This window comes from Mustela erminea, chromosome X, assembly GCF_009829155.1.
Source record: "Mustela erminea isolate mMusErm1 chromosome X, mMusErm1.Pri, whole genome shotgun sequence".
In the NCBI taxonomy this organism is placed as follows: Eukaryota; Metazoa; Chordata; class Mammalia; order Carnivora; family Mustelidae; genus Mustela; species Mustela erminea.
This window is the reverse complement of record NC_045635.1, coordinates 71,722,791-71,749,290: the sequence shown is the minus strand read 5'-3', so window position 1 is coordinate 71,749,290 and position 26,500 is coordinate 71,722,791. Positions and strand designations below refer to the sequence as shown.

The window sequence follows — 26,500 nt, the reverse complement described above, 5'->3', positions numbered from 1 at the left end:
GTTCTATTTATTGTTTTGTCCATGCGATGGGCTTTGGACTCTGTCCCCCTTCTGCCATGTAATAGACTTGGAAAAACTAGTTAATTCAGATTATTAATAAAGTGTAGAACAGTATATATTTCACAGAGTTGCTTTGGTGATTAAAAGAAGTAATGCATATATAAAGTATGAGACTTAAAACAGCTTCAGTCAAGGCTCTCTGGTATAGTTAAAAAATAAAATTCACTCCATCTGTAACAATTTTAGTATCTGTTACATAATATACATTGTTGTAGAAATGAGCCAACAAATAAAATGGGAGAAGGGTTCCTGTGAGGGAGGATGGGGTATAATACACTTGATTTCACAGGTATTGGGGTGAAGAATAAGCATAGCGTGTGTAAGAGGCAGATAGTGTGATAGCAAAATGCCTGAAAATGGAGTTGGACAGATCTGGGCCTGAATTCAGGTTCTTTTCCAATCATTTAGGCCTTAGTTATTTTACCAGATCTTCTGAACAATTTTCCCCAGAATTGGGAAAAATAGGATTGCCATGGGATTAAATGAGAAAATGTAATGTGCTTCTCACTGAGCCTAGGTCACAAAATAAGTCAATAAATAAATTATTTTTAATTATTTGTAAAGAAATATTTTCTGTATTAGAGACTTGAGCACCTCATTAGAACAACCGTTTTAAGCATTCTAGTTTCGATGCCTATGGGAAAGAGGTAGTAAGTGGAAGTCAGGACAGAAATAGGAAGTGAATTATTTCAGGGCCAGGGAATGGGACAAGCAGAATTAAAGGAACTATCTTTGAATTGAGTGGTTAAAATAGCAGGTAATTTAGGGAGACTGCCAAGCATAAATAAGCCCTCAGACTCCTTCCAGCTTCTTGCTTCACTCTCTCAAGATCCAAGAAAAGAGGAAATAAAGTGGTGGTCAAACAGGTCCTGTCCCTCACCACATGGGGGAGCACTTAGGCACATTAAACATGAGCATTGTGACTTCATCACTATGACGCAGAGACTGTGCAAGGGGGTGAAGCAGTAATACTCCCCCAGGATCATTTTCTTCTTCCCCTCACTTCTGGCCTGTTGGCAGAGAAAGGCCAGATGACAACCTGAAATCCAGCCAAGCCTACAGCTGTAATCGCTGGTGAGGTCAACTCCAGCAAATCAGAGGCATCAATACTCTTTAGGTAGACCTTTATTTTACCCATTCTCATTTTGATAGAGGGGTCTCAAAGTACGAATCAAGTTGAGAAAAAACAGAAAAATCCTAAAGCCTCCCACTACAGCACTGTAGTTAAAGACCCCTCCTCCATCAAGACACTTAGTCACTGGCCAACCAGTCATCTGCCAACCCATCATCGGCTAGCCAGTCCTCAGCCTACCAGTCATAAGTCAACAAGTCCTTAGCCAACCAGGGATGAATCAACTGGGCGTGAACCAATCAGGCATGAAAGAATCAAGCTTACCAGACATGAACCAACCAGGGATGAGCCAGCCAGACACAAGCTTATTTGGTACAAACCAACTGGACATAAATCAACCAAATGCAAGCTTAACTGACATGAACCAACTGAGCATGACACAACCGGGGAGAAGTCAATCAGGCAGAAGTCAACCAGACACATGGCGTCCAGGTTTGAGCCAACTAGGCCTGAGCCAACCAGCCCTAAGCCAACTAGGCATGAGCCAACCAAGCATGAGGCAACCGTACTCGAGCCAATTCAGCACAAGTCAACAAAGCATGAGGCAACTAGGCCCAAGCCAACCATTCACAAGTCAACCAGGCCCGAGGCAACCAGGCCTGAGCGAATTCAGTATCAGTCAATCTGGCATGAGGCAACCAGGCTGGAGCCAATCAGGCCCAAGTCAAGCAGGAACAAGCCAATCAGGAACAAGTCATGCAGGTATGAATCAACCAAGTCCAAGCCAACCAGGCATGAGGCAACCGGGCAGAAGTCAATCAGGCATGAGGCAACCGGGCAAAAGCCAATCAGGCATGAGGCAACCAAGCAAGAATTCTTTCCGAGTAAGACCTGCAGAGGCTCATGACTGCCCAGAAATCCTGCGCCTAATTAAAGTAAGCATCTATCTCCTTATTCTGTGGAGTTTCAGGGACATTAGTTTAGGGCTGAGAGTAAGGAAGGCTTAGGTTGGGTTTGAATCCTAGCTCTGCTAATTATGACCCATGTACACAACTTTCTGGAAGTTACTGGACCTCTCTAGGCTTCAATTTTCACATCTAAAATCAAGATCATAATACTATCTACATGAAAATATTGTTGTAATAACATAAAATAAGTATACATAATTTTTTTTACTTAAAGTAGTGGGCTCAGGAAGTTGGGGGGGATGAATTCGTGGATATTTCAGGGACCTAGTATTTTGTCCCTCCTGGGGAATTTTTAACTCTAAAAGAGGATCATAGAGAAAAGGAATGTTTCACTTAAATGAATGACCTATCAGTGATAGAATTTCAGGTATTAATGTATAAGATTTTAGGATGTTTAGGATGTTTAGGATTTTTAGGATGTTTAAGATTTTTCTCGTTGCTTTTAGGACCACACCCAAATGTAGAAGCTAATGATTGTGCAGGAAACAATATTCAACTAGAATAATTTTACATACAATTTCAGACAATTCTTTGACTCCTAAAGCCCATTTTAATGGTTTTCCTGGAAATCATTCCAGGAAAGAGGACAAACTAATATTGACAGTTACTGTGTGGAAGTTCTGTGGTACTCAAAGCAATCACTTATGTGATGCACAACCTAAACAACTCCATATAAAAGTAGTAGCCTAGATTTTTAATGGATTTAATATGAGACTGGAATAAGGCACAAGTTATAGATAAGGGAACCTTATAAAGAGTTTTGCAATGAAAATATTCCCATCTACTAATTTAGGTATACATACATTTTATATATATTGATTTATATATATATGCTTTCTTCCTATCTATCTATCCTTAAATCAGGTCAAGTTTCTGTCACCTTTGATCAGAGAATGTGTTTTAATGGCCAAAATAGAATACCATGCATTTTCTAGTGAAATCCATCTGATGGAATGATGCTAGGTCCTATTACAGATCTGTAAGAACTGGGTTATCTATCCTTCTATATCTTCCATTCTGTTCCTATCCCCACAAGTTCCGATATCATTTCTCTAACTGGCATTAATCTGCATGATTAGATCACCAATCAAAATACTAGGTACAACATGTTAATTATTCCAGAAGCACACTTTCCCATGTAAAAAAATTAATTTTTTGTAGCTTAGTATCTGACACTCAGTTGGCAATTAATAAATTTATTTTTGAACGGCAATGAACTTCTCTATCCAGAAAAATTACCTTATCTTTCCAAACATCACCAAGGGAAATATATATCATGGACTGTCCCACTTCAATGAACCTGTATTTGTGGAGTTCCTGACCACATTTACTTTTAAATTTGCCCCATATACCAGAATATACTCCAGAAGTTTCTTGGGAATAATTCTAGTGAGTCTTCACTAGAAAAGTAACAGAAAAGCCAAAATTACTTACTCTTATAGAAATGAGACATTACTTACTCATAGACATGAATGTAATAATTAATTTGCTTTGAGATTTATGCTCTAATAATCTGAAAGTGGGCAATGATTTTCCAAGCATGAGATCCAAACCATCTATTAATTTGAATGTGCAAAACAAATGATATAGGGAAAAGCCACATCAACAAAGTCTAAACTGGGAAAAACACATCACAGGCAAACATGACAGATGTTTCTGTAAAGTCTACTAGCTTTATTGTATATAGACTTTGTGACATCTACCTTCAATATGCAGGAACATTTTTCACTTTACTTCCACCTTTCTGGTTGTATTCAAGTTACCTGGACAATCTTCATGAGTGAGTTATTGACATAGTTGATATTCTCTCTATGTACATTTAGATTTTAAGGTTCTAGATGATTGGAGTTAATTCTCACTCACGTCTATTAATATTGACTGTGGAAGGGCACCTGGGTGGCTCAGTGGGTTAAAGCCTCTGCCTTCAGTTTGGGTCATGATCCCAGCGTCCTGGGATGGAGCCCTGCATTGGGCTCTTTGCTCAGCAGGGAGCCTGCTTCCCTTCCTCTCTCTCTGCCTGCCTCTCTGCCTACTTGTGATCTATGCCTGTCAAATAAACAAAAAAATATAAAAAAAAAATTGACTGGGGCATCTTATGTTAATGAATGCTCAATAAATAAGTGCTCAAGAAAAAAACTTCATGATTATCATAGTAAAAATGTTATTAAGCCATAAACTGAATGTTTTCTCTACTTTGATAGGAATTGGCTTCCTGTGAAAACATGTTAGATTCAGTGAAGTTAACAGTAACAGGTAAGATGTTTCAAAGTATTTTCAGAGCTAAAAAAAAGAAACATGGCATAAAATATACACATATACTGCTTGTATCTAGATATGTGGAAGCTGCTGTCCTTGGTATACAAAGATGGTGCCATTAATAGTATCTACATGGACAGGACAATGGCTTGGTAGCTTTGTCAGTGATCCACTATTTTATATTTTCCCCATCTTTTAAGTATGAAATTCATATTTAAGAGTTTTTACATTTTTATGGCTGCAATAGACTTCAACTAATTTTCAAAATGTAGAATGAACAGTGTAACTGTTCAAAGACAGTAAATTTAATGCCCAATATGTCCATAGTAACTTTATAGGATGAAATGGATAAACATAAAATGACAAGCTATTTTCAAGATATTTACTACATTTTGATAGCCAGCAATATTAAAAGGATAGGCATGTGTTTTATAATGAATTAGAACCTTTTAGGCAGGAAATATGAACACTAAGAGATGATTGAAGTGTAGAACATTACACATTTGGATTTCTAAATGAATTTGAGGATCGGCTTTACCATTTCTGTGAAAAGGGAAAGGGACTGGAATTTTGATAAGGATTGCATTAAATCTTTAGATCACTTTGGGTAGTACTGACAATAATAATGTTAACTCTTATCTGTGAATACAAGAAGTCTTTCAATTTATTTAGGTCCTTTTCTTTCAGCAATGTTTTTGTAGTTTTCAGCATGCAAATAGTTCACCTCTTTGGTTATAGTTATTCCTAGTTATTGATTTTAGAGGCTACTGTAAATGGAGTTGCTTTCTTGGTTTACTTTTTCGTTTGTTCTTTTTATGTATAGAAACAAAACTGACTTTTGTTGATCTTGTCATCTGCAAATTTGCTGAATTCCTTTATCAGCTATAGTAACTTTCTTTTGGTTTTTTTATCAGTAGGATTATGTCATCTACAGAGATCATTTTACCTCTTTTTTTAAAAGATTTTATTTATTTATTTGAGAGAGAGTGAGAGAGAGATCACGAGTTGGGGGGGAGGGCAGAGGGAGCTACAGACTCTCTGCTGAGCAGGGAGCCCAACACAGGCCTCAATCCCAGGATCCTGGGATCATGACCTGAGCCAAAGTCAGACACTCAACCAACTGAGCCACCCAGGCGCCCCTCATTTTACCTCCTTCTTTCTAATTTAGATAGCTTCTAATTCTTTTTCTTTTCTAAAAGCTTTGGCTGTAATTTCCAGTACAATGTTGAATAGCAGTAGTAAAAAGTAGGCACCCTTTTCAAGATGGGACCAGGGAAATAGACAAACCATAAGAGACTCTTAATCTCAGGAAACAAACTGAGGGTTGCTGGTGGAGGTGGAGGTGGTGGTGGAATGGAGGGGTTGAGATAGGGTGACTGGGTTATGGACATTGGGGAGGGATGTGCTATGGTGAGTGCTATGTATTGTGTGACTGATGATTCACAGACCTGTACCCCTTAAACAAATAATACATTATATGTTAATTTAAAAAATGCGCATCCTTGCCTTCTTAATCTTAGGGGGTATGCTTTATGCTATTCACCACTGAGCATTAAGTTAATGGGTTTTTAATAAGTACCCTTTATCAAAAATGTTGAGGAACTTTCCTCTACTCCTGGTTTTCTTAGGGCTTTTGTCGTGAAAGGATATTTTGTCAAATGCCTCTCCTGCATCAATTGAGATATTCATGTGCTTTTTTCCTTTTGTTTTGTTAATGATGTATTATATTGATTGATTTTCATATGTTGAACCATCCTTTCTTCCCTAGGATAAATAACACTTGGTTATGGGTCATGGTGAATAATTCTTTTACTATGCCATGGGTTCACTTTGCTTATAGTTTGTTGGAGATCTTTGCATCTATATTAATGAGGGATATTGGTCTGTAACTTTATTTTCTTATGATGTCTTTTTTAAATGATTTTATTTATTTATTTGAGAAAGAGAGCCAGCGAGCGCAAAAGTGGGGGGAGGGGCAAAGGGGGGAGGAAGTAGACTCCCTGGCTGAGCAGAGAGCTGGACATGGGGTTCAAACCCAAGACCTGGGATCATGACCTGAGCCAAAGGCAGACGCTTAACCGACTGAGGAACCCAGGTGCCCCTCTTGTTATGTCTTTACTTATCTTTCGTACCAAAGTAATACTGATTTCATAGAATGAGTTAGGACATGTTTCTTTCTCTTCAAATTTTTTTGGAAGAGCTTGAGGATTATGTTAATTCTTCTTTAAGTGTTTGATAGGCATCCAGGTGGCTCAGTCATTAAGCATCTGGCTTTGGCTCAGGTCATGATCCCAGGGTCCTGGGACTGAGCCCCCCATTGGGCTACCTGCTCTGCACGAAGTCTGCTTCTCCCTCTCCCACTCCCCCTGCTTGTTTTCCTCTCTCACTGTCTGTCAAATAAATAAAATCTTAAAAAAAAGATGTGTGATAGAATTCACTAGGAAAACCATTCATGGTTCCTGACTTTCCTTGTTTTGAGAAATTTTTTTTGATTACTGATTCAAACTCTTGTTACAGGTCTGCTCAGATTTTTTCTTGTTTCAGTTTAGGTCATTTGTGAGTTTCAAGAAATTTGTTCATTTCTTCTAGGTTATCTAATTTCTTGGAGTAAAGTTCATAGCATTAATTTATCATTTTCATCTCTATAACATCAGTAGTAGTGGTGCTTTATTTCTGATTTTAGTTAACTTGCATCTTCTCTTTTTTGTCAGTCTACTTATCCAGTTTTTTGATATTTTCAAAGAATCAACTTTTGGTTTTACTGATTCTTCTCTATTGTACTTTTCCCCTTTATTTTGTTTATCTCTGCTCTAAACTTTATTATTAACTCCCTTCTATTAGCTTTGGGCTTAGTTTGCTCCTTTTTTCTAGTTTCTTAAAGTATAAGGTTAGGTATTACTTGAGATTTTTTTTTTTTTTTTTTTTTTTTTTTTTTTTTTTTTTTTTTTTTAGTGTAGGCATTTATAGCTAAGTTTCCAAGCACTGCTTTCACTGCATTCCATAAGTTTCATATGTTGTATTTTCATTTTCATTCATCTCTGTTTTCTAATTTCCCTTGTGATTTCTTCTTTGACCTATTGGTTAAAAGTCCATTACTTTCTACATATATGTCATATTCCTAGTTTCCTTCTGCTGTTGATTTCTAGTTTCATTCCACTGTGATTGGAGAAGATACTGTGCATGATTTAAATCTTTCAAAATTTATTGACTTGTTTTGTAGCCTAACATATGGCCTATCCTAGACAAAGTTCCATGTGTACTTTAGAAAAATGGGCATTATGTTGTTGTTGGGTGGAGTGTACTGTATATTTCTTTTCAGTCCATTTGATCTATACTGTTGTTCAAATAATCTAGTAAATTATTTATCTTCTGCCCAGTTGTTCGATACATTACTGAAATTGAAGACCTGAAGTTTCCTACTATTAGTGTAGGTAGCTTCAATTCTGTCACTATCTGCTTCATATACTTTGAATCTCTAATGACTGGTACATAAATGTTTATAAATGTTACATCCTCTTGGTGAGTTGACCTTTTCTTAATAAATATATATTAATACATAAATATTAATAAACAACCTCCTTGTTTCTTTTAACAGTTTTAACTTAAAGTGTATATATACTACAGCCACCTCAGCTCTCTTTCGGTTACTCTTTGCATGAAATATTTTTTCCATTATTTCACTATTAACCTTTCTATTTGTGTGTTTAAATCTAAACTGAGTCCCCTATAAACAACACAGAGTTGGATAATTTAATTTTGTTTTAATCCATATACTTATTTCTGTCTTTTGCTGTTTTCTATATGCCATACAGCCTTTTTGTTCTTCATCTCCTCCAGTACTACCTTCTTTTGTGTTTTGTTGATTTCTGTATTGAAATATCTTGATTCCCTTCACATTTCATTATGTGTATATTTTATAGATATTTTCTTTGTGGTTATTATGGAAATTACATTTAACATCCCAAAGTTATAATAATCTAATTTGAATTTATATCAGCTTAATTCCAATAATATATAAAATTCTTCTCTTATATGTCTCCATTTCCCCCTTTTATGTTACTGATGTTAGAGATTACATCTTTATACATTGTGTATCCAATAACATAACTAATTTTATGCAGCTGTCTTTAATCATGTAGAAAATAAAAGGTGGAGTTATAAACAAAATTAAAATAACTATAGTCCTTTTAAATGCCCATGTATTGGGGTGCCTGGGTGGCTCAGTGGGTTAAAGCCTCTGCCTTTGGCTCAGGTCATGATCCCAGGGTCCTGGGATCGAGCCCCGCATCGGGCTCTCTGCTCAGCAGGGAGCCTGCTTCCCCCTCTCTCTCTGCCTGCCTCTCTGCCTACTTGTGATCTCTGTCTGTCAAATAAATAAATAAAAAGTCTTTAAAAAAATATAAATGCCCATGTATTTACGTTTAACTCAGTACCTTTAGTTTTTTATTTTTTTAAGATTTTATTTACTTATTTATTTGACACAGAGAGAGAGAAAGCAGAGGCTTAACCCACTGAGCCACCCAGGCACCCCTCGGTACCTTTAGTTTTATCTTTATTTCTTTATGTGGCTTGAGTTACTATCTAGCTTTCTTTCATGTCAACCTGAAGAACTAGCATTTTATGTAGGGAAGTCTAGTGATAATGAAATTCCTCAGGTTTTTGTTTTTGGTGGTGATCAAGGGATGTCTCAATTTCTCCCTCATTTTTGAAGGGCAGTTTTGGTGGAGATACAATTCTCAGTTGATAGGCTCCCCCAGCACTTTGAATAGATCAATCCACTGCCTTCTGGTCTCCATGGTTTCTGATGAGAAATCAGCTGATAATCCTACTGAGGATCCATTGTAGGTAACAAGTTCCTTTTCCCTTGCTGCTTTCAAAATTTTCTCTTTGTCTTTCAGCAGTTAAAGTATGTGTCTTGGTGTTGCTTGTTTTGGATTTATTTGTGTGAAGTTGTTTTTGTATGGAGTTTTGTTTTGTATGAAATTTGTTGAGCTTGTTGGATTTGTAGATACATTAACTGATTCAAATTTAGAAAGTTTTCAGCCATCATTTCTTCAGATACTTTTTTCCTCTCTTTCATCCTCCTAAGAACCTGCCATATAGTGTGTATATTGGCCCACTCAATAGTGTTCCATAAAGCCCTTAGGCCTTGTTTACTTTCTTCATTATTTTTCTTTCAGTTCCCGAGATGGTAATTTCAATTGTCTTATATTCAAATTCACGGATTTTTTTTCTTCTGCTAGTTCAATTCTGATTTTTCTCCTCTACAGTGCATTTGTCACTTCAGTTATTGTACATAATTATCAGCTTCAGAATTTTTTGGTGTTTTTTTTTCATAATTTGTATTTTGTTACTGAGATTCTTATTTTATTCACATATTTGTTTCCCGTTTTTGTGCATTCTTTTTTTTTTAGCTCTTTGAGCATTTTTAAGACAGCTCTTTTAGTCTTGGTCTAGTACATGTGGGCTTCCTCAGGTACGTTTTCTACTGATTCATTTCATTCTTTTGAATGAGGAATAGCTTCCAGTTTCCTTGAATGCCTTGTGATTTGTTGTTGTTGAAAACCGGACATTTGAATCTTAATATGTTTTAACTCTGGAAATGAAATTCTCCCCCTTCGGGGCGCCTGGGTGGCTCAGTGGGTTAAAGCCTCTGCCTTTGGCTCGGGTCATGATCCCAGGGTCCTGGGATCGAGCCCCGCATTGGGCTCTCCGCTCAGTGGGGAGCCTACTTCCTCCTCTCTGCCTGCCTCTCTCCCTACTTGTGATCTGTCTGTCAAATAAATAAATAAAAATCTTAAAAAAAAAAATTCTCCCCCTTTCCCAGGAATGGTTTTTGTTTTTGTTTGTTTTGTTTTTATTATTATAGGGTATCTCTGTTAAGAGATCAGCCTGAGTTAAATGTTTAAGGTATTGTGAGGTCATTTCTAAATCTGTGTCTTTCTCTGGTCATGCACAGTAGCTTTGTAAATTCTCTGTATATGTGGTTGTTTTAAATATCAAACGAAACAAGTGTGGCTCTTTTTACATCTGGAAGCTGCTTTCATTGGTGAAGGTTGGAAAAATGGTGGCCAACTTCAAAGCTCTTACCTCAACATTCAGGGTAGCAATCCATGCCTCAGCATTCAGAGTAGCAATCCATGATCAGAACACAGAACTCTAGTGATTGGAGGATAATGCCTAATGCCTACCCTAGCTCCAGCAAATCACTCAGCAATTTATGTTTTGTATACCTGCTGCCATAAAGCAAGGAGACAGGGGAGACTTGTAAGCCACCAGTGGGCTGACAGCTGAATTTAACCAACATTAACTGAAATTTACCAGCCAAGCTGTCCTCTGGAAGTTGCAAATGTTCAAATAAACTCTAGACTTCCAGAATATCCACTGCCAGTACAGTTATACAGGTGAAGAGATGAATTTCTGGTGCTGCCTACTCTACCATCTTCCTTTTCTTTATTATAAACTTTCTAACATACTGTATATGAATTTGTATTTCAGACTTACTCAGGGATGGCTTTGGGGACAATCCCCTTTTCTACTGCCTAATTGCAGAAGTACACAATCAACAAAAACCATCAGGTAAAATAAATCTGCCTCTTCCAATTTAATCTGGAGTATACTTTCTCTACCCTGAAAATGAAGAACAGTTTGATAGTACAGAATTACTATTAAATAGAGTAGAAGGGCATAAGCACACAAACTCATTTTTTTAAAAGAATATATGTGGTATGTATTTGTATATGCATAGAAAATTTTTGAAGAATATACATTATTAAAAGATGGCTTATCTTTTTTTAAGATTGTGTTATAAGGGACTTAAGCCTACATTATATATATATTTTTATTGTTTGATATTTTGTCCAGTAAGCTTTTATTAGTTTAATAAGGAAATCACTAAGATACGCAATTTTAGAGGAAAGAACATTCTAAGATTCAAAGCATTAACCTCATCGTACCTTCTCTTCCCTCTTCTAGGCAAAGTGACCGTTGGATTTGCCATGTACTATTTTACATACGACCCCTGGATTGGCAAGTTACTTTACCTAGAGGACTTTTATGTCATACAAGCTTACCGAGGTCAAGCTACACTTATATTACTACGTACAGTTTAGAAGTTAAAATGGCACATTTTAAGGAGTAGAGATAGGGCTTCAGTATAAATATGGTATTTAAATTAGTTTATGTAACTCACTTCTATTTAATGAGACTGATCACTATCCTAGTTATCTTTGCATATGGTGAAAACTCAATCACAGATTAGAAAATGACTTTCATGGCTCCTATCAATGTTTGAATACACCAAGTTATCACAGCTACCCTTTTATCTTAAAAAAAATCTATTTATATTTTAGATTGTGTTGTCTGAAAATGAATAAGAAGTATACTATATTGAGCGTGACAGGGACTCATTTCTGCTTCACCAGTCTTTAAATACAAAATCTCTTCTACTACCTTTGGAACCACTTTACAATTAGGAAGAAGATATTAAAAACATTCATGAGTTTGAGTTGAGTTTCAACATAACTTATTAAGAATATATAACAGCCAGATATAGGGTTTTATGTTTTACTTATTTAAGATTAAAGCAAATGAACTTAAGTGGAATTTTTTTCAATTCATGTCATTTTTTATTATCTATTTAAAAGGTCTAGGTATTGGAGCTGAAATGCTGAAGAGGTTAAGTCAGGTATGTATTACATTTAGTACTGGTATTCTATAAGTTATAATTTTCTTCATTAAATATTATTTGACAGGGTATAAATTAGATAATTTCTCTCACCTTCTGAATATATCCTCAAAACATACTTTTTATTCCAATTAAAAACATATTTTCAAATCAGATAGTCATATAAGTTATATCTGAATTATATTTAATCAAAAATTGATTTGTATGTAATCCACAACCATACTATACACCACTTTCCTATAAAGCAGAAATAAGCAAGAGGGGGATTAGAAGGCAATTTCAATTTTACCTATAAAATAGGTCCATGGTATGAATATAAGAAGAGCATAAAAAAGACTTCTGGGAAGTTGGAGGAGTAGGAGCCTCCTAAGCTCCTTTTGTCCCAGGGACACACCAAGAAAACAGCCACATCAGTATAATCAACCCAGAAAATGACCTAAAGACTAGCAGAACAGATATTCCACAGTTAATCAAAGAGAGGAGTTCACATCGAAAAGGGTAGGAGAGTCAGAGACAAGGTCAAGAACCAAATTCCTGAGGAGACTAAGCACAAGTGGGAGAGACATCACAAGCACATAGAAAGGAGAGGATCAGATCCACACCAGGAAACCTAGGCATGAGGGATCTGCATTGGAGACAAGTTCCCATAACATTTGGCTTTGAAGACCATGGAGCTTAACTTCTTGAGTTTTTACAACCAGCTGGGCTTAACTCCGGGAGCTTTAAAAATCAGTGAGCTTGGGGCACCTGGGTGGCTCAGTGGGTTAAGCCTCTGCCTTTGGCTCAGGGCTCAGGCCGTGATCTCAGGGTCCTGGGATCTAGCCCCGAATCGGGATCTCTGCACAGCAAGGAGCCTGCTTCCTCCTCTCTGCCTGCCTCTCTGCCCACTTGTGATCTTCCTGTCAAATAAATAAATAAAATCTTTAAAAAAAAAGTCAGTGGGCTTAGCACTGAGAGTGAGAGGGCAACAGGAAATAGAGTCCCCGACCTTAAAGAAACAGCATAACAAAACAACCCCACAAAGATAGAGCATAGAAGCAGCAATATGAAAAATGCATAAGGTATCCAAGAGGATTTCTTTACAAATCTCAGAATATGTGCTGGTGGGAACCATTTCTCTTCTCACTAAATCCCTACTTCCCAGCCTAGAGAGTGGGATACCTGTGGGAAACAGGATATACTGCACCTACCTTGCTAATACCATGCATCTTACCCCACATTCTCCTGTGGATCCACTCCATCCATTTCACTCCACTCAGCAGGAGTCCCTCCAAAGCAGCTCCTGCCAGGTCTTATTTAAGCAGCTCTGGCAGTGACCTGCACCAATCCAAAATGATTCCTGCCTCGAGGAGAGGGAAAGATAACCCTGGACATCAGTTTGACTGAAGTCCTAGCAGCTAAACCATGTAACTGACAGTGCAGAGAGTGTATTGCTGATCAGTGGGTCTGCAGTATCAACACATGGACTGGGGGACAGGCACCTGATATGATAACTGGCTCTGTCCACCAACAAAAACCCCTCAGGGGTAGCAAAAAGAGAGACTTGTATAGTTTGGGGTCACTGCATGGAAGCTTGGCAATAGACATCTGGTCTGCCAGCCCTGCCAACTAATAAAAGCCTCTCAAGGTAGGAGAGCACCCTGCAGGCTGGTGCTACCACAGCCCTAAGAGACAAACGGGATAGCATCTAATTTGTTTACAGCCCCTGCCCATCAACAGAAGCCTCTTAGAAGACAACATAGGGAAAACACTCTGCAGTCTGGTATGACTAGAGCCCCAGCAAACTGGGCTTAGGGCAGGCATTTAGTCTGACTGCTGACAATGTCCAACTATAAGCCTATGGCCGCAGAATGGCCCTGAACAACACAAGACCAAACACAGCCCACAAAATTCAAAGAATGGACTGAAAGCAAATGAGGCTTAGCCACAGCAGTAGGGCACACAAACCACAGAGAGGATACCCATGAAGTACCTGGTTCTGGTGAACAGGGGCCATTGTGCTACAGGAAACCACAGGACCTCTTCTTTGTAAGACCACTACATTCAGGATAGGAGATGTAACTGATTTTGCTAATACATATAAACAAACATAGAGAATTAGACAAAATAAAACAGAGGAATATATCCCAAATGAAAGACCAGGACAAAACTACAGCAAAAAAGCTAAATGAAATGGAAATAAAGAATATACCTGGTAATGAATTCAAACTAATGGTCATAAAGATAATGGACTTGAGAAAAGTGGAAAAACATAAGGAAACCTTCAACAAAGAAATAGAAAACAAAAAAGAACCAATCAGAGATGAAGAATTTAATTACTGAAATGAAAAACAGACTAGAGGGAATCAATAGATGAGAGGAGGCAGAAGACAGATCAGTGAGTGGGAAGACAGTATTGGAAAGCAACAATGCTGAAGAGGAAAAAGAAAAAAAATAATTAAAAATGAGAATATGGTTAGGGAACTCAGCGACATCATCAAACCTAATAAAATTCACACTAAGTGGATCCCAAAAAGAGAAATGAGGGAAGGGGACAGAAAACTTATTTGAAGAAATAATAGCTAAAAACTTCTCCAATCTGGGGAAAGAAACAGACATTCAGATCCAGGAGGCACACAGAGTCCCCAGGAAAATCAACACAAGGAGATCCATACCAACACACATAATGATTAAAATGGCAAGAAAGTACTGAAAAGAGAGAATTTTAAAAGCAGTAAGAGAAAAGTTACATACAAGGAAACCCCCTTAAGGCCATCAGCTGATTTTTCAGCAGAAACCATGTAGGTCAGGAAGGAGTGGTATGATATATTCAAAGTGATGAAAAGAAAAACACTTGCAATCAAGAATACTCATTTCATGGATATCCAGCAAGGTCATCATTCAGAACAGAAATAGAGATAAAGAGTTTCCCAGACAAATGAAAAGCACAGCAGTTCATCACAACTTAACCAGCCTTAGAAAAAACAGTAAAGAGAATTCTTCGAGTGGAAAGAAAACATGATAATCAGGAGTAAGAAATTATGAAAGGAAAAAGCTTTAAATACAAACAAAATAAAAGCCACAGATCAATCACTTATAAAACCAGTATGGAGGTTAAAGCACAAAAGCAGTTAAGACCAAGTGTATCTATAAATACCAAGTCAAAGGATTCAGAAAATGAAAGGGCATGAAGTAGGACATATTATACATAAAATCGTGGGGGGAGGATAAAAATTTACTGCTTTTAGAATGGGTTCTTAAAAAGGGGTGCCTGGGTGGCTCAGTCAGTTAAGTGTCTGCCTTCAGCTCGGGTCATGATCCCAGGGTCCTGGTGATTGCCAGAGGGAAGGTGGGTGGAGGGGATGGGTGAAATAGATAAAGGGAATTAAGAGTACACTTAACTTGATAAGTGATGAGAAATATATAAAACTGTTGAATCATTTATTATACTGTATACCTGAAACTAATATAACATTGTATGTTAATTGTACTTGAAAAAAAAAGCATAGTATACAAATAAGATCCTTTTGTACTTTGGAAATGAATATGAAAATTTTAGGATCTGGCAATCACCAGTTTGTTCTCTGTATTTAAGAATGTTGTTCTGTTTGACTTTTTTCTTTGTTCATTAGTTTTGTTCCTTAAATTCTACATGAGTGAAATTACAAAGTATTTGTCTCTCTCTGGCTTAATTTCACTTAGAATTATACCCTCTAGATACATCCATGTTGTTGCAAATGGCAACATATCGTTCTTTTTATGGCTCAGAAATATACCATTGTGTGTGTATATGTATATAAATATACATACCACATCTTCTTATCCATTCATCTGTTGATGAACACAAAGGTTGCTTCTCTTTAGCTTGGCTATTGTAAATAATGCTACAGTAAACATAGGGGTGCATATATCTTTTTGAATTAGTACTCAGTAGTGGAATTACTGTATCATATGGTTTTTTTCCATAAAGAGAAAAACTGAATTGGATTTATAGAAAAACCAATGCATAGACTTTGCAAATAATTTTTGGACTTTTCAAAGAAAGAGTTTTAAAATTCAACAGAATTTCTTTTTCTTCTTACAGCTTTAGGCAAGTCCTAGAGTTAACTATTGTATTATTATTTGGAAGTATTATATAGACATAGTGCTTTGCATATAGACTTTTAATAAAATAAATGTGTTAATAAAGACTATGCTTTCAATTAAAAGTAACTTTTATTTGTTTTTAAACAGATAGCCATCAGAAGCCAATGTAACTGCATGCATTTTCTTGTTGTCATTTGGAACCAGGCTTCTATTGACTACTACACTCGTCGAGGGGCCTTAGACCTTTCTTCTGAAGAGGGCTGGCATCTATTCAGGTTTAACAGAGAAGAACTCATGGATATGGCAAAGGAAGAGTGAAAGATGACCCATTTCAACTTGTCCCAATACATGCTCCAACATTCAAATGTCACCTGAGTCCAACAGCAGTTTGACTTTGAGTGTTGTACAATACAGCAAGTGATGAAACTCTGGTTTGAGCAGATGTTTTACTTTGAAACAGATTTGACATATATGATCAACCTTCCTTTATCCAAATATACTAATGACTAGTAGCGGAGCTGATGAACCAAAAGAGCAGATAAATCAAGAATCACTTTATAGTCGGTGTTAGGATATTTATTTTTTAACTACCATATCTCACTAAATTTAAGATGTTTATATTTTCACATCTTAACATAGCTGAAACTGGGATAAGTATAATTACCCACTGGTAGCACTTTTTTCTTAGAGGTAAATAACATGTCTTAGAATTGATGAAATATGGATTTGTTTGATTATAAACAGATGAGTTACAAAAAAATCATTTAAAATACTGAAGGTAGATTTTGAGGAGCTTACTTATGAAACACTAGTAAGTGAACTATTTCCCTACCCTGAGTAGTTCAAGTACCATTGACCCCTTAAGATCATCTCAGAACTACAGTTTATTTCTGAACTATATTTTATCTCTGAGCATTTACAGCTCTTTGGTTGTATTTATCTGAGGGAAGATACTATATGTAATACCGTCTATGCATATGATTCTTTCCTTTCTAGTAGAAATATAAACCTTTTGATAGGAGTATATTTACTTTTGTATCCTGTGTTGCAAACATAGAACACAAGTTTCTGCTATGTATTTCATGAGCATAAAAGCTGCACAAAGATGATTTAGTCATACCCACAAGGAATCTTGTCTGTGAAAAAATACTAGTTTTAGTTTTAATAATAAATTGGATGGGTTGTCACAGCTATGAAGTACAAAGGAAGGCAGAATAGAGAGCATTTTAATCCTACCTTGGATGATGGAGGAAGGTGACACCAGAATTGGGTTTGAAGGATGAGGAGGAAGTTGGAATATGGAAAAGGATTATACAGAAAAAAAAAATTCTAAGAGGAAATACAAGCACAGACAGAAAAAAAACCCAACTTAAAATAACAAAGCATGTTCATGGAGCAATGAACATTATATTATTATATTTTATTATAGATAAAATATACACTGGCAGTAGGGTAGGAAAGGAGAGGAAAGATAGGACTAAAGTTGAATTGGGACCATAAGTGAAGGGCCTTATATGTCATGCTTAGGAGTCTTCATTTGATGACTATATAGGCGATGATGAACCACTGGAAGATTTCAGAGAGACAACTAACCATAATAGTTGTTAGAAAGGCAATTATGCCATAATATGACAGATGGATTAGAAGAATAGGGAAGTAGACAATATAAGTTAGCTGAAACTCAACACCCATTCCATATCCCTTTCTCCTTGACTTCCTCACCATAGGAAAAAAAATATGATTTGCCCATTTGCCTTGAGCTAAGGTGGCTACATGGTAAGTTCTAGTCAAGATATAGATAAGAATTCTGAGAGGCACTCTATGAAAGCATTTTACTTTTTGGATAAGAGAGGGTCAGAAACATCTAGTAGGGTTTGCCCTAATTTTTCTTCCTACACTGAATGTATATGTTCCCTAGAGCAACAACAGCCACTTTGTGACCACAAGATGACAAGCGGACATACTAAAGAGCAGAGTGAAAAGAGAATACGTTTAGGTCCTTGATGGCACTAATGAGCTACTGAATGATCCCTGTACTGCCCAATTCCAGACTTTTATATAGAGTCTCATTGACTGTGAACTGGTTTACTGTTACCTGCAGAGACAACACATTCTCAAGTGACAGAAAGCAAGATTGATGGAGGGCAGATGAAGGACTATTGTAGTAATTCAGGAAGGTGGTGATAAAAACTTGAATGGAAGCAAGGATTAGAGAAGAGTAGAAAAGGTTGAGTAGATTTGAAAAACACAGAAATTGAAGAAAAGAGAGGCAGAAGCAATTTAGTCTTAGACATATTAACATTGGGGACACCTATGGCATATAAGGTAGATGCATTAATAAATAATTAGAAAATAGGTATATAGCTCTAGAGAAATATGGGATCTGGAAACATAAATGATAAGGAAATATAAATGGTGGCTACAGCCAGTAAAGTATATTGAATGAAAATGAGAGAGCATATAAAATGAGAAAAGATGACTAGGAATGCAACCTGAAGAACCACAGCATTTTGATTCAGAGCAAGAGAATGAAGAATGACAAGATAAGCAGGAATAACAGAGAGCAAAGGGAGGAGTGAGTTTCAGGGAGGGAGTGTTTAAGAGTCAATAATTACAGAAAATTCAAATAGGTAAAGAGGTCAGGGAGTCAGAAAGTTAGAGAGGAACCAAAACTGTGGAAGTAAGAAAGGGACACTGTTTTTTCCCAAAGTATGGCAATCATAGGAAAGAGAAAGGAAAGGCAGCTTGAGAGGAAGTGGCAGGGTTAAAGAAATGTTTTTGTTATTCTTGTTTTTGGACAAAGAAGATCTGAAGCTATTTACAGATTGAGGAAAAGAAATTAATGAAAAGAGAAACCAAAAGGTAAAGATTAAACAGGATAGAGTATGGTACTGAAAAACATGGCAAAGAAGGAGATCAGGAACACGAATAAGCATTGGCCTTAGATGAAGGGGATGCATGGCTAGAAAGAGGTAAGTCTTGAAGGTAGAGGGGAAGAAGTTGAAATGGTCATAAAGCTCATGTTTCCCTTCTACATAACAGACAGTCATCTTCGGCAGGTATAGGAGCCTTAAGAATAGAAGGTTTGTAATATCTCTCCTGGGGAACAGAACAGGAAACCACCTAAAGGAACCAGTAGGATTACTAGGCAGCATTGTGGTGCCTTGTAGACTATGGTCCTCTTAAAATAAGTGTTTTTGGACATTTAAGAGGAGTTGCCATTTATAAAACAAAGAGACAAAACCAAGCCCAAGTGTCGTAAAATAATGGATATTTTATTCCAGCTCTGGGGTATGAAAAAAAAAAAGGAGGGGACACATCCTTCTACACACCATTCTAATTTAGCTAACATTAATTTGAAAAAGCTAAAGCAAATATGTGCATGTATCTGTATAAATATTTATATATACACATACATATTTCATAAGTATTTATATATTTACTCTAGTTTTTTATAAACACACCTTAAAAATCATTAAATGCATCCCAATACTTCTGCCTCTTCATCAATCACTTAATATTGTTTGGATTAAATTCACAGTTTGTGTTTTAATCTCTTATGTGATTGGTCAAACTGTACATTACATTAGAAGATGTGAGAGAAAAGCTTTGTTTAAAAGTTACACCCCCCAAAAAAAAGTTATACTCTGTGTCAGTTACCCTTTACATGATTTTTCCATCATTATTTTCAACTTCATACATCTTGTAGTTCTCTACGCAGAGTATTTTAGCTTCTAGTGCTGTACATATCTACATCTTCTGGATGGGACTGTCCATGATCCATGAGCTTGGGGTCAGGCATAAACTGTGTAGCACCTGATAAAGTATTAAAATGAAAAAAGTCATTCATTTCACAAATGAATTGTTGGTACTAGGAATACAGCAGTGAATAAAGCAAGTAAAATATCTGTTGATATGGACCTAACATTTAAGTTTGGCAACACAGACAATAAATTAAGTAAAAGATATATCAGATGGTGGTAAGTGCTATGCAAAACAAACAAACAAAAAAACAGGGAGGGGCATATAGAGCACTTGGGCAATTTACAGGGTGGCCTTCAAAAAAAAAAAGGTGGTAACTGAGCAAAGAACTGAAGGAGGTAAGGATTTGAGCCCTGTAGCTATCAGAGGAAAATGCCTTGAAAGTATAATGGACCTGAGGCCATGCCTGAGGAACCACAAAATGGTCAGTATGGCTGGAACAGAACAGATGTGGTGATGGTGGGTACAGTGAGAGTGTTAGGAGACATGATCAGAAAACAATAGAAGGCTAAGCCATACAGGTCCATGGTAAGGTGTTTCTCTTTTATTTTAATGCTAGATGGACAGTTTTGAGCAGAGAAGTGACATGATGTTTTACTTTTTTAAAAGATCACTCTTGGGGCATCTGGGTGGCTCAGTTGGTTAAGCGTCTGCCTTCAACTCAGGTTATCATCCTAGGATCCTGGGATTGAGACCCATGTTGGGTTCCCTGCTCAGTGGGAAGCCTGCGCCTCCCTCTCCTTCCTATTCATGTTCTCTCCTCCTATCCGTCTCTCTCAAATAAATAAATAAAATCTTAAAAAAAATCACTCTTGTCTGTAGGGATAAGACTACAGGGAAATGAGCGTGGAAGCACAGAGACCAGTAGCAATGGAGGTGGTAAAAAGAGACTGGATTCTGGATAACTTCTGAAGATGGAATGGGCAGGATTTCCTAAGTGGACTGAATATGTTGTGTGAGAGAGAATCTAACTTAAGAAACTGGAAAGATGGAGTTGACACTTACTGTGATAGGGAATAATGTGGGAGAAGATATCTGGGGGAAGGCAAAGTAAGTGTCAAGTTGTGGATGTGCTAAATTTGCACTGCTAACTAAACATCTGAGTACAAATGATGAGTAATCTGTTAGAAATGTGAGTCTCTGGAGCTCAGGAGAGATCTTGGTTGCTTTATAAATTTTATGGTACTAATTTACAGATGGCATTTAAAATTATGGAACTATGAGATCATCTAGAGCATCAGAGAAGAGGTTTAAAGAATGAGTCCTTTGGATACTCCATTTCTTCTGAATTTAAGAAAATTAGGAGAATGTATCAGAAAAGGCTGAGAAGGAACAGCCAGTCAGTGAAGTCAGAGAATCATGAGCAAGTGCTATCCCACCAGGCAAGTGAGGAGATTTGTTTCAAGGAAGAGGGAGTAATCACCTGTGTTAAAAGTTACTGATAGATTGCATAAGATGGAGATTGAAAATGGACTGGAGGGGCGCCTGGGTGGCTCAGTGGGTTAAAGCCCCTGCCTTCGGCTCAGGTCATGATCCCAGGATCCTGGGATCGAGCCCCGCATTGGGATCTCTGCTCAGCAGGCAGCCGGCTTCCTCCTCTCTCTCTGCCTGCCTCTCTGCCTACTTGTGATCTCTGTCAGTCAAATAAATAAATAAAATCTTAAAAAAAAAAAAGAAAAAAGAAAATGGACTGGATTTGGCAACATGCAGATCATTGGTGATCTTGATAAACTGTGTGACAGGTAAGATACTACATTATTTTCATGTATTATCTCAGATAATGAGATATATATAATATCTCAGATAATGAGATAATACATGAAAATAAAGAGACAGATAATACTTTTATATTATCCTTGTTTTATAGAAAAGGACATTTTAATTTACAGATGTTAAGAAAATTTACCCATCTCACTTAGCTCATAAATGGAGCTAGTTCTGAATCCAGGTTAGTCTGACTCCCAAAACAACCACCCTGACTCTTATAAAATGGGGGTTAGAGTAGTAACAATGTCATACGATTATTTTAGTATTCAATATAATAATACAAAGTGCTGCATATAATACCCTGTGCGTGGTAAGTAGGCAAGAAATAGCTATTTTTATATTTACTTTGTGATGTAAGATTAAAAATATTTTTTCAGAAATTTTCTTTTTTTTTCAAAATCTGATTTAAAATAATTTAGTTATATTTGGGAAATATCTTTTTCCCAGAGAGGAATTTAATTTCCAATTTTATGAAAACAAAGGGGAAAAACAGATTTACATACAATAATTTATGTCTATCTCTTCAGAAACTTTCTATTTCATAAAGTGTCATATACCTATACGTAACTTCACTACCAAATATATCTTTAAAAACCCAGATCATAAGTAATCACTATCCATACACTCATATAGTTCTCCATAGGAGAGAAACTCTATTTTTTTTTTTAGGATAGAAATTCTTAATATGGGATCCTTTGGGGGGTCTAGGGACAGAATTCATATGATCTATGAATTTAAGTGTAGGAAATTTGTCTTCATTTTCATTAACTTCGGACTGAAAATGAACATTTTCTTCAGTAATGAATGTAGGCAACAAACACACAATAGTATTAGGAGGACCTCAGATTTTGTCACTAACAGATATCACAAATATTTTCATATCATGCTGCAGTTGCAAATACTTTGAAATATTTATACTTACCACTACTTCAAAACTATGGATTTTATTAGATCTTTTAGGCACTGTTGTTTAATACATTTAAAGAAACATATATCATATATTTTGTTTTATCCACTTAAAAGCATTATTCTGAGAAGAGATCCATCACACACAAAGTTTAAGAAACTCATTCTGCTTCTTTCTCAAATGTATCTTTACTGCCACCTGGTGGAAGTGTTTCTTCAGTACAAGTGAAAAGCATCCTAGGAAACATTTTCTTCTTTATCAAACGTATTGCAGTAAGTGTATGACAAATATTTTACATAAGTCTGAATGTGCCTAATTTGCTTAACAATGCCAATCAGTTGACTAAGTTCTCTAACACTTCTACTTATTTCCTTAATATATATTCTTGTCCAAAGTCTAGTCATAACTTCAGCTCACCCAAATTGAAACGTTCCATTGACCTACCTTTCAAAATTTATTGAAAGGCCTCAGAATTTTAAATTATCCACAGCTTATGTCAGACATTATTAACTAGAGAAATACGCACAGAGAATTACCTGTGGACCTTTGCCTACAATCCATCTGCTTAGAGGCTTCACCTCTGAAGATTCGAATTTATAATCCTTGAGTAAAGTGAATTTTAGAAAACAAACAACTTCAGTAACTGTAACATGGATCTCGCTAGTTTAGAACCACTTAACCTAGGTCATTTGTTTTCTGCCTTTTAAAAAAGATTCATCTCCTGCTATTTTGAGTAACTAAGGATTACATCTTTCCTCTTAGAAATTTCTTCACCCCTTGAGCTGATCAAGAGCTCTCTCCTCCCAAAGGGTTAACAGTAATAAAACTCTTCTTGAATCTCAATCTTAACCCATTAGAATCTTTTCTTTGTACTTTATCATATTTTTAATCTTTCATTAAAAAGCGGCTTTCATACTTAGTTTTTTAGATTTTAAAAAGCTGGTGTTATCTTGTTATGATGAGCATTGGGTTTTTGTACAGAAGTGCTGAGTCATTATACTGTAAGCCTGAAATTAGTATTACACTGTATTTAACTAACTGGAATTTAAATAAAAACTTAAAAGCTGGTGTTACAACAAACAGGAAAGGATAAAGATGTTTAAAGTCATAAAATAACAATAAATTTTCTTAAATAGCCATCATGTGATATCTACTCACTGATAATTTAGTTCACAAAATTATTTCATTTATATTCTGAGCAAGTTAAATATAAAAATGGGACAGATCACTAATAAATTTCTGAGTGAAGTTAGTATTGTTATAAATTCTATTTGTTTCTTTGTATAAAATTGAGATGATATTCAGCATTGAGCTTCTAAGTAATTGAAACTAGTCACTGCAATTTACCTTCTCACACTCCTGTTATTTTCATTCTTTTTTCTTCCTGTGCTTCACTTTGGCTACGTTCTATTTACTTGTATTTGAGTTGATTAATTCTGTTCTCTTTTGTATATAGTCTGCTGTTAAATTTAGCCAATGAGTCTTTAATTTCAGGTACTATGTTTTTCACTTCTAGAATATCCACTTGATTTTTTAAGTAGATCTCAATTTCTGCGAAATTATCCATTTTTTATCTTTACTTGTTCATATTTTCCATTTAACATATTAATCAGTTAATTTAAAATCCTCTTCTACAAACTTCAATATTTAGAGCACCTGTAGGTCTACTGTTATTTTCTTGTTTGTCAGTCACATCTTTCTGCCTGTCAGTCATCTTTCTGCCTCTTTGCATAACTAATATTTTGTTTGTTTGCATGGTGGACACTGTGTATGAAAGAACCATAGAAGCTCCAGATGGTATCTTCTATGAGAAAGTAGACCCTTTCCTCTTTAGGAAGGGTAAGGTGCTTATCATCTTAATCCAATCAGATACTGAGCTGAAACCAAGTATTAAGAGTCAATCAACCACTTGTTCCCCTCTTCCTCAGGTATAGCAAACACCAAAGGTGCTGACTGAGAGCCTGATGAGTTTCTGTTTCCCTGGCTAAAAAAGACTAGAAAATTTGGTTTTGCCCCTTCAGATGTTTGGAGCTTGGCTATTTAGTCTCCTGAACCATAGAACAGCTGGCAAATATTATCAAGGGAGGATGAGTCATATATTTATGGTACACCTCATCCTTCTAAAAGAAATACCAGCAATCTTTTTCTGCAGTAGGCCAGAGAGTAAATATTGTGACTTTGTAAACCATAAGGTCTCCTTTGCAAGTGCTCAACTTTGCCACTGTAGTATGAAGGCAACCACGGACAATAAATGAAGGAGTGCAGCTGTATTCCAATAAAACTCTATTTATAGACACTAAGATTTGACTTTCATATAATGTTTTCTTGTCACGAAATACTTTTTTCTTCCCCGACCATTTAAACTATGTAGAAATCATTCTTGGCTTGTGAAATTTACAAAATAGATGGAGAGCCAGATTTGGCAAAATCTGCTTGAGAGGGATATTAATCCTGGGAGAATGTGAGAGATTTTATTCTTCTTTCATCAGATTTCGAAGAGGTCCATGTCTTTAGGAATTTGCTATCCTAAAATAACATAATTTTTGTTAAAAATGTATATGAATGACTATAAACTACCAAGTTCTCTGTCTAGTATAACCAACATATTCTGTATGGTGGTAAGTGGTAGCTATGGCTAAGCTCTCTAGCTAAATGGTGTGCTCCCAAAGCGTGCTCAATGGAAAGACTTGTTTATCAGAAAAATGGCTAATTTCTCTGGGCAAATGATATTTTCTAACACTCACTGAGAATTTAGCATGTGACTGACATGGTACTTGGTGCTTTACATGCAGCATCTTATTTAATCCTTACAACTATGTGAGAAAAACACTATTGTTCCCTTCTTTGTGGATCAGAAGACAGGCTTGTGGTATTAGATAATTTTTTAAAAGGTTTTATTTCTTTATTTGACAGACAGAAATCACAAGTAGGCAGAGAGACAGGCAGAGAAAAAGGAAGAAGCAGGCTACCTGCTGAGCAGAGAGCCAATGCAGGGCTGGATCCCAGGACCCTGGTATCGTGATCTGAGCCAAAGGCAGAGGCTTTAACCCACTGAGCCACACAGGTGCCCTAGTCCTAAGGTTTTTTTGTTTTGTTCTGTTTAATTCTTTAGGATTATCTATATAGAGAGAGGCTTAACCCACTGAGCCACCCAGGTGTCCTGGTATTAGATAATTTGTCCCAAGTACAAGAACTAGCAAATGTTGGATCTAGGATTCCGTTCCAAGTCTTACACTTAAATCTGTGCTCATAATCACTACTGTTTTCCATGTCTTGGACCTTTGGGATTGCATGTGAAATGTGGAAATGATAAATACCAAAAGTATTCTGTATAATCAATTTTGAATAATATATGATAAGGATGAATAGTACTGGCATATTTCTCTCCTTTACAGGTGAACTTAGAATGATTTTCATATAATACATTAGCCATGACAAGTGGGTAAAGGGTTCTAGAATACACATGTGTGAAGAAAAAGCATGGGCTAGCAATGGTTTGGCTCCACTGTTATGCTGTAACATGTTTCATCTCCACAAAAATATTCTTTAATTGACAGGTATTTAGAAAACTGACAGGATATATACTTGTGGGAATATGGTGAACTGTGGATTATCGGAGTCTAAAACCTGCAAACCATTCTAGAACAGAGAAAGGGGAAGATGGTGGCAGAGTAGGAGGACACTAGGCTCATCCTGTCCCATGAATGAAACTAGGTAACTATTAAATCATCCTAAGTCACAGAAATTGACATTAAGACTGGCAGAACAAACTCTACAACTAAAGGCAGAAAGGAGGCCATATTAAAGAAAGTAAAAGGTATGGAGACTAAGGTTTGGGAGAGAAATAGATGATGGCCACTATGGTGGACAGGGAGGTACAATCTTGGAGAAGGGTGACAGAGAAACGAGAGCACAGGGAAAAAAAAATCTCCATAGCAAGTGGCTTAGAAAGTGTG

The 26,500-nt window shown here is 36.4% G+C and overlaps 2 protein-coding genes across 5 annotated transcripts in view; one reads left to right on the top strand and one right to left on the bottom strand.

The window, feature by feature from the left end:
- Nucleotides 1–1,024: 1,024 nt before the first annotated feature.
- Nucleotides 1,025–16,590, top strand: SATL1 (spermidine/spermine N1-acetyl transferase like 1). 3 transcript variants are annotated; one of them, XM_032330433.1, is made up of 6 exons: nucleotides 1,025–2,067; nucleotides 4,302–4,353; nucleotides 10,855–10,935; nucleotides 11,332–11,433; nucleotides 12,003–12,043; nucleotides 16,313–16,590. In XM_032330433.1, the coding sequence occupies exons 1-6, from the start codon at nucleotides 1,408–1,410 to the stop codon at nucleotides 16,424–16,426; spliced, it is 1,050 nt and encodes a 349-aa protein (XP_032186324.1). In that variant the 5' UTR covers nucleotides 1,025–1,407; the 3' UTR covers nucleotides 16,427–16,590. The 3 variants fall into 3 exon arrangements, with proteins under 3 accessions (XP_032186324.1, XP_032186325.1, XP_032186323.1); XM_032330432.1 differs by having other exon boundaries at nucleotides 1,026–2,067; nucleotides 16,256–16,589; XM_032330434.1 differs by lacking the exon at nucleotides 12,003–12,043 and having other exon boundaries at nucleotides 16,313–16,393.
- A 2,772-nt stretch (nucleotides 16,591–19,362) lies between these two features.
- The window catches only part of APOOL (apolipoprotein O like), a 135,392-nt gene continuing 128,254 nt past the window's right edge, over nucleotides 19,363–26,500 (bottom strand). For both annotated transcript variants that reach the window (XM_032330436.1, XM_032330435.1), the window contains exon 9: nucleotides 19,363–19,924. In XM_032330436.1, coding sequence (XP_032186327.1) covers nucleotides 19,836–19,924 — 89 coding nt within the window. In that variant the 3' untranslated portion in view covers nucleotides 19,363–19,835. The remainder of the gene's footprint in view (nucleotides 19,925–26,500) is intronic.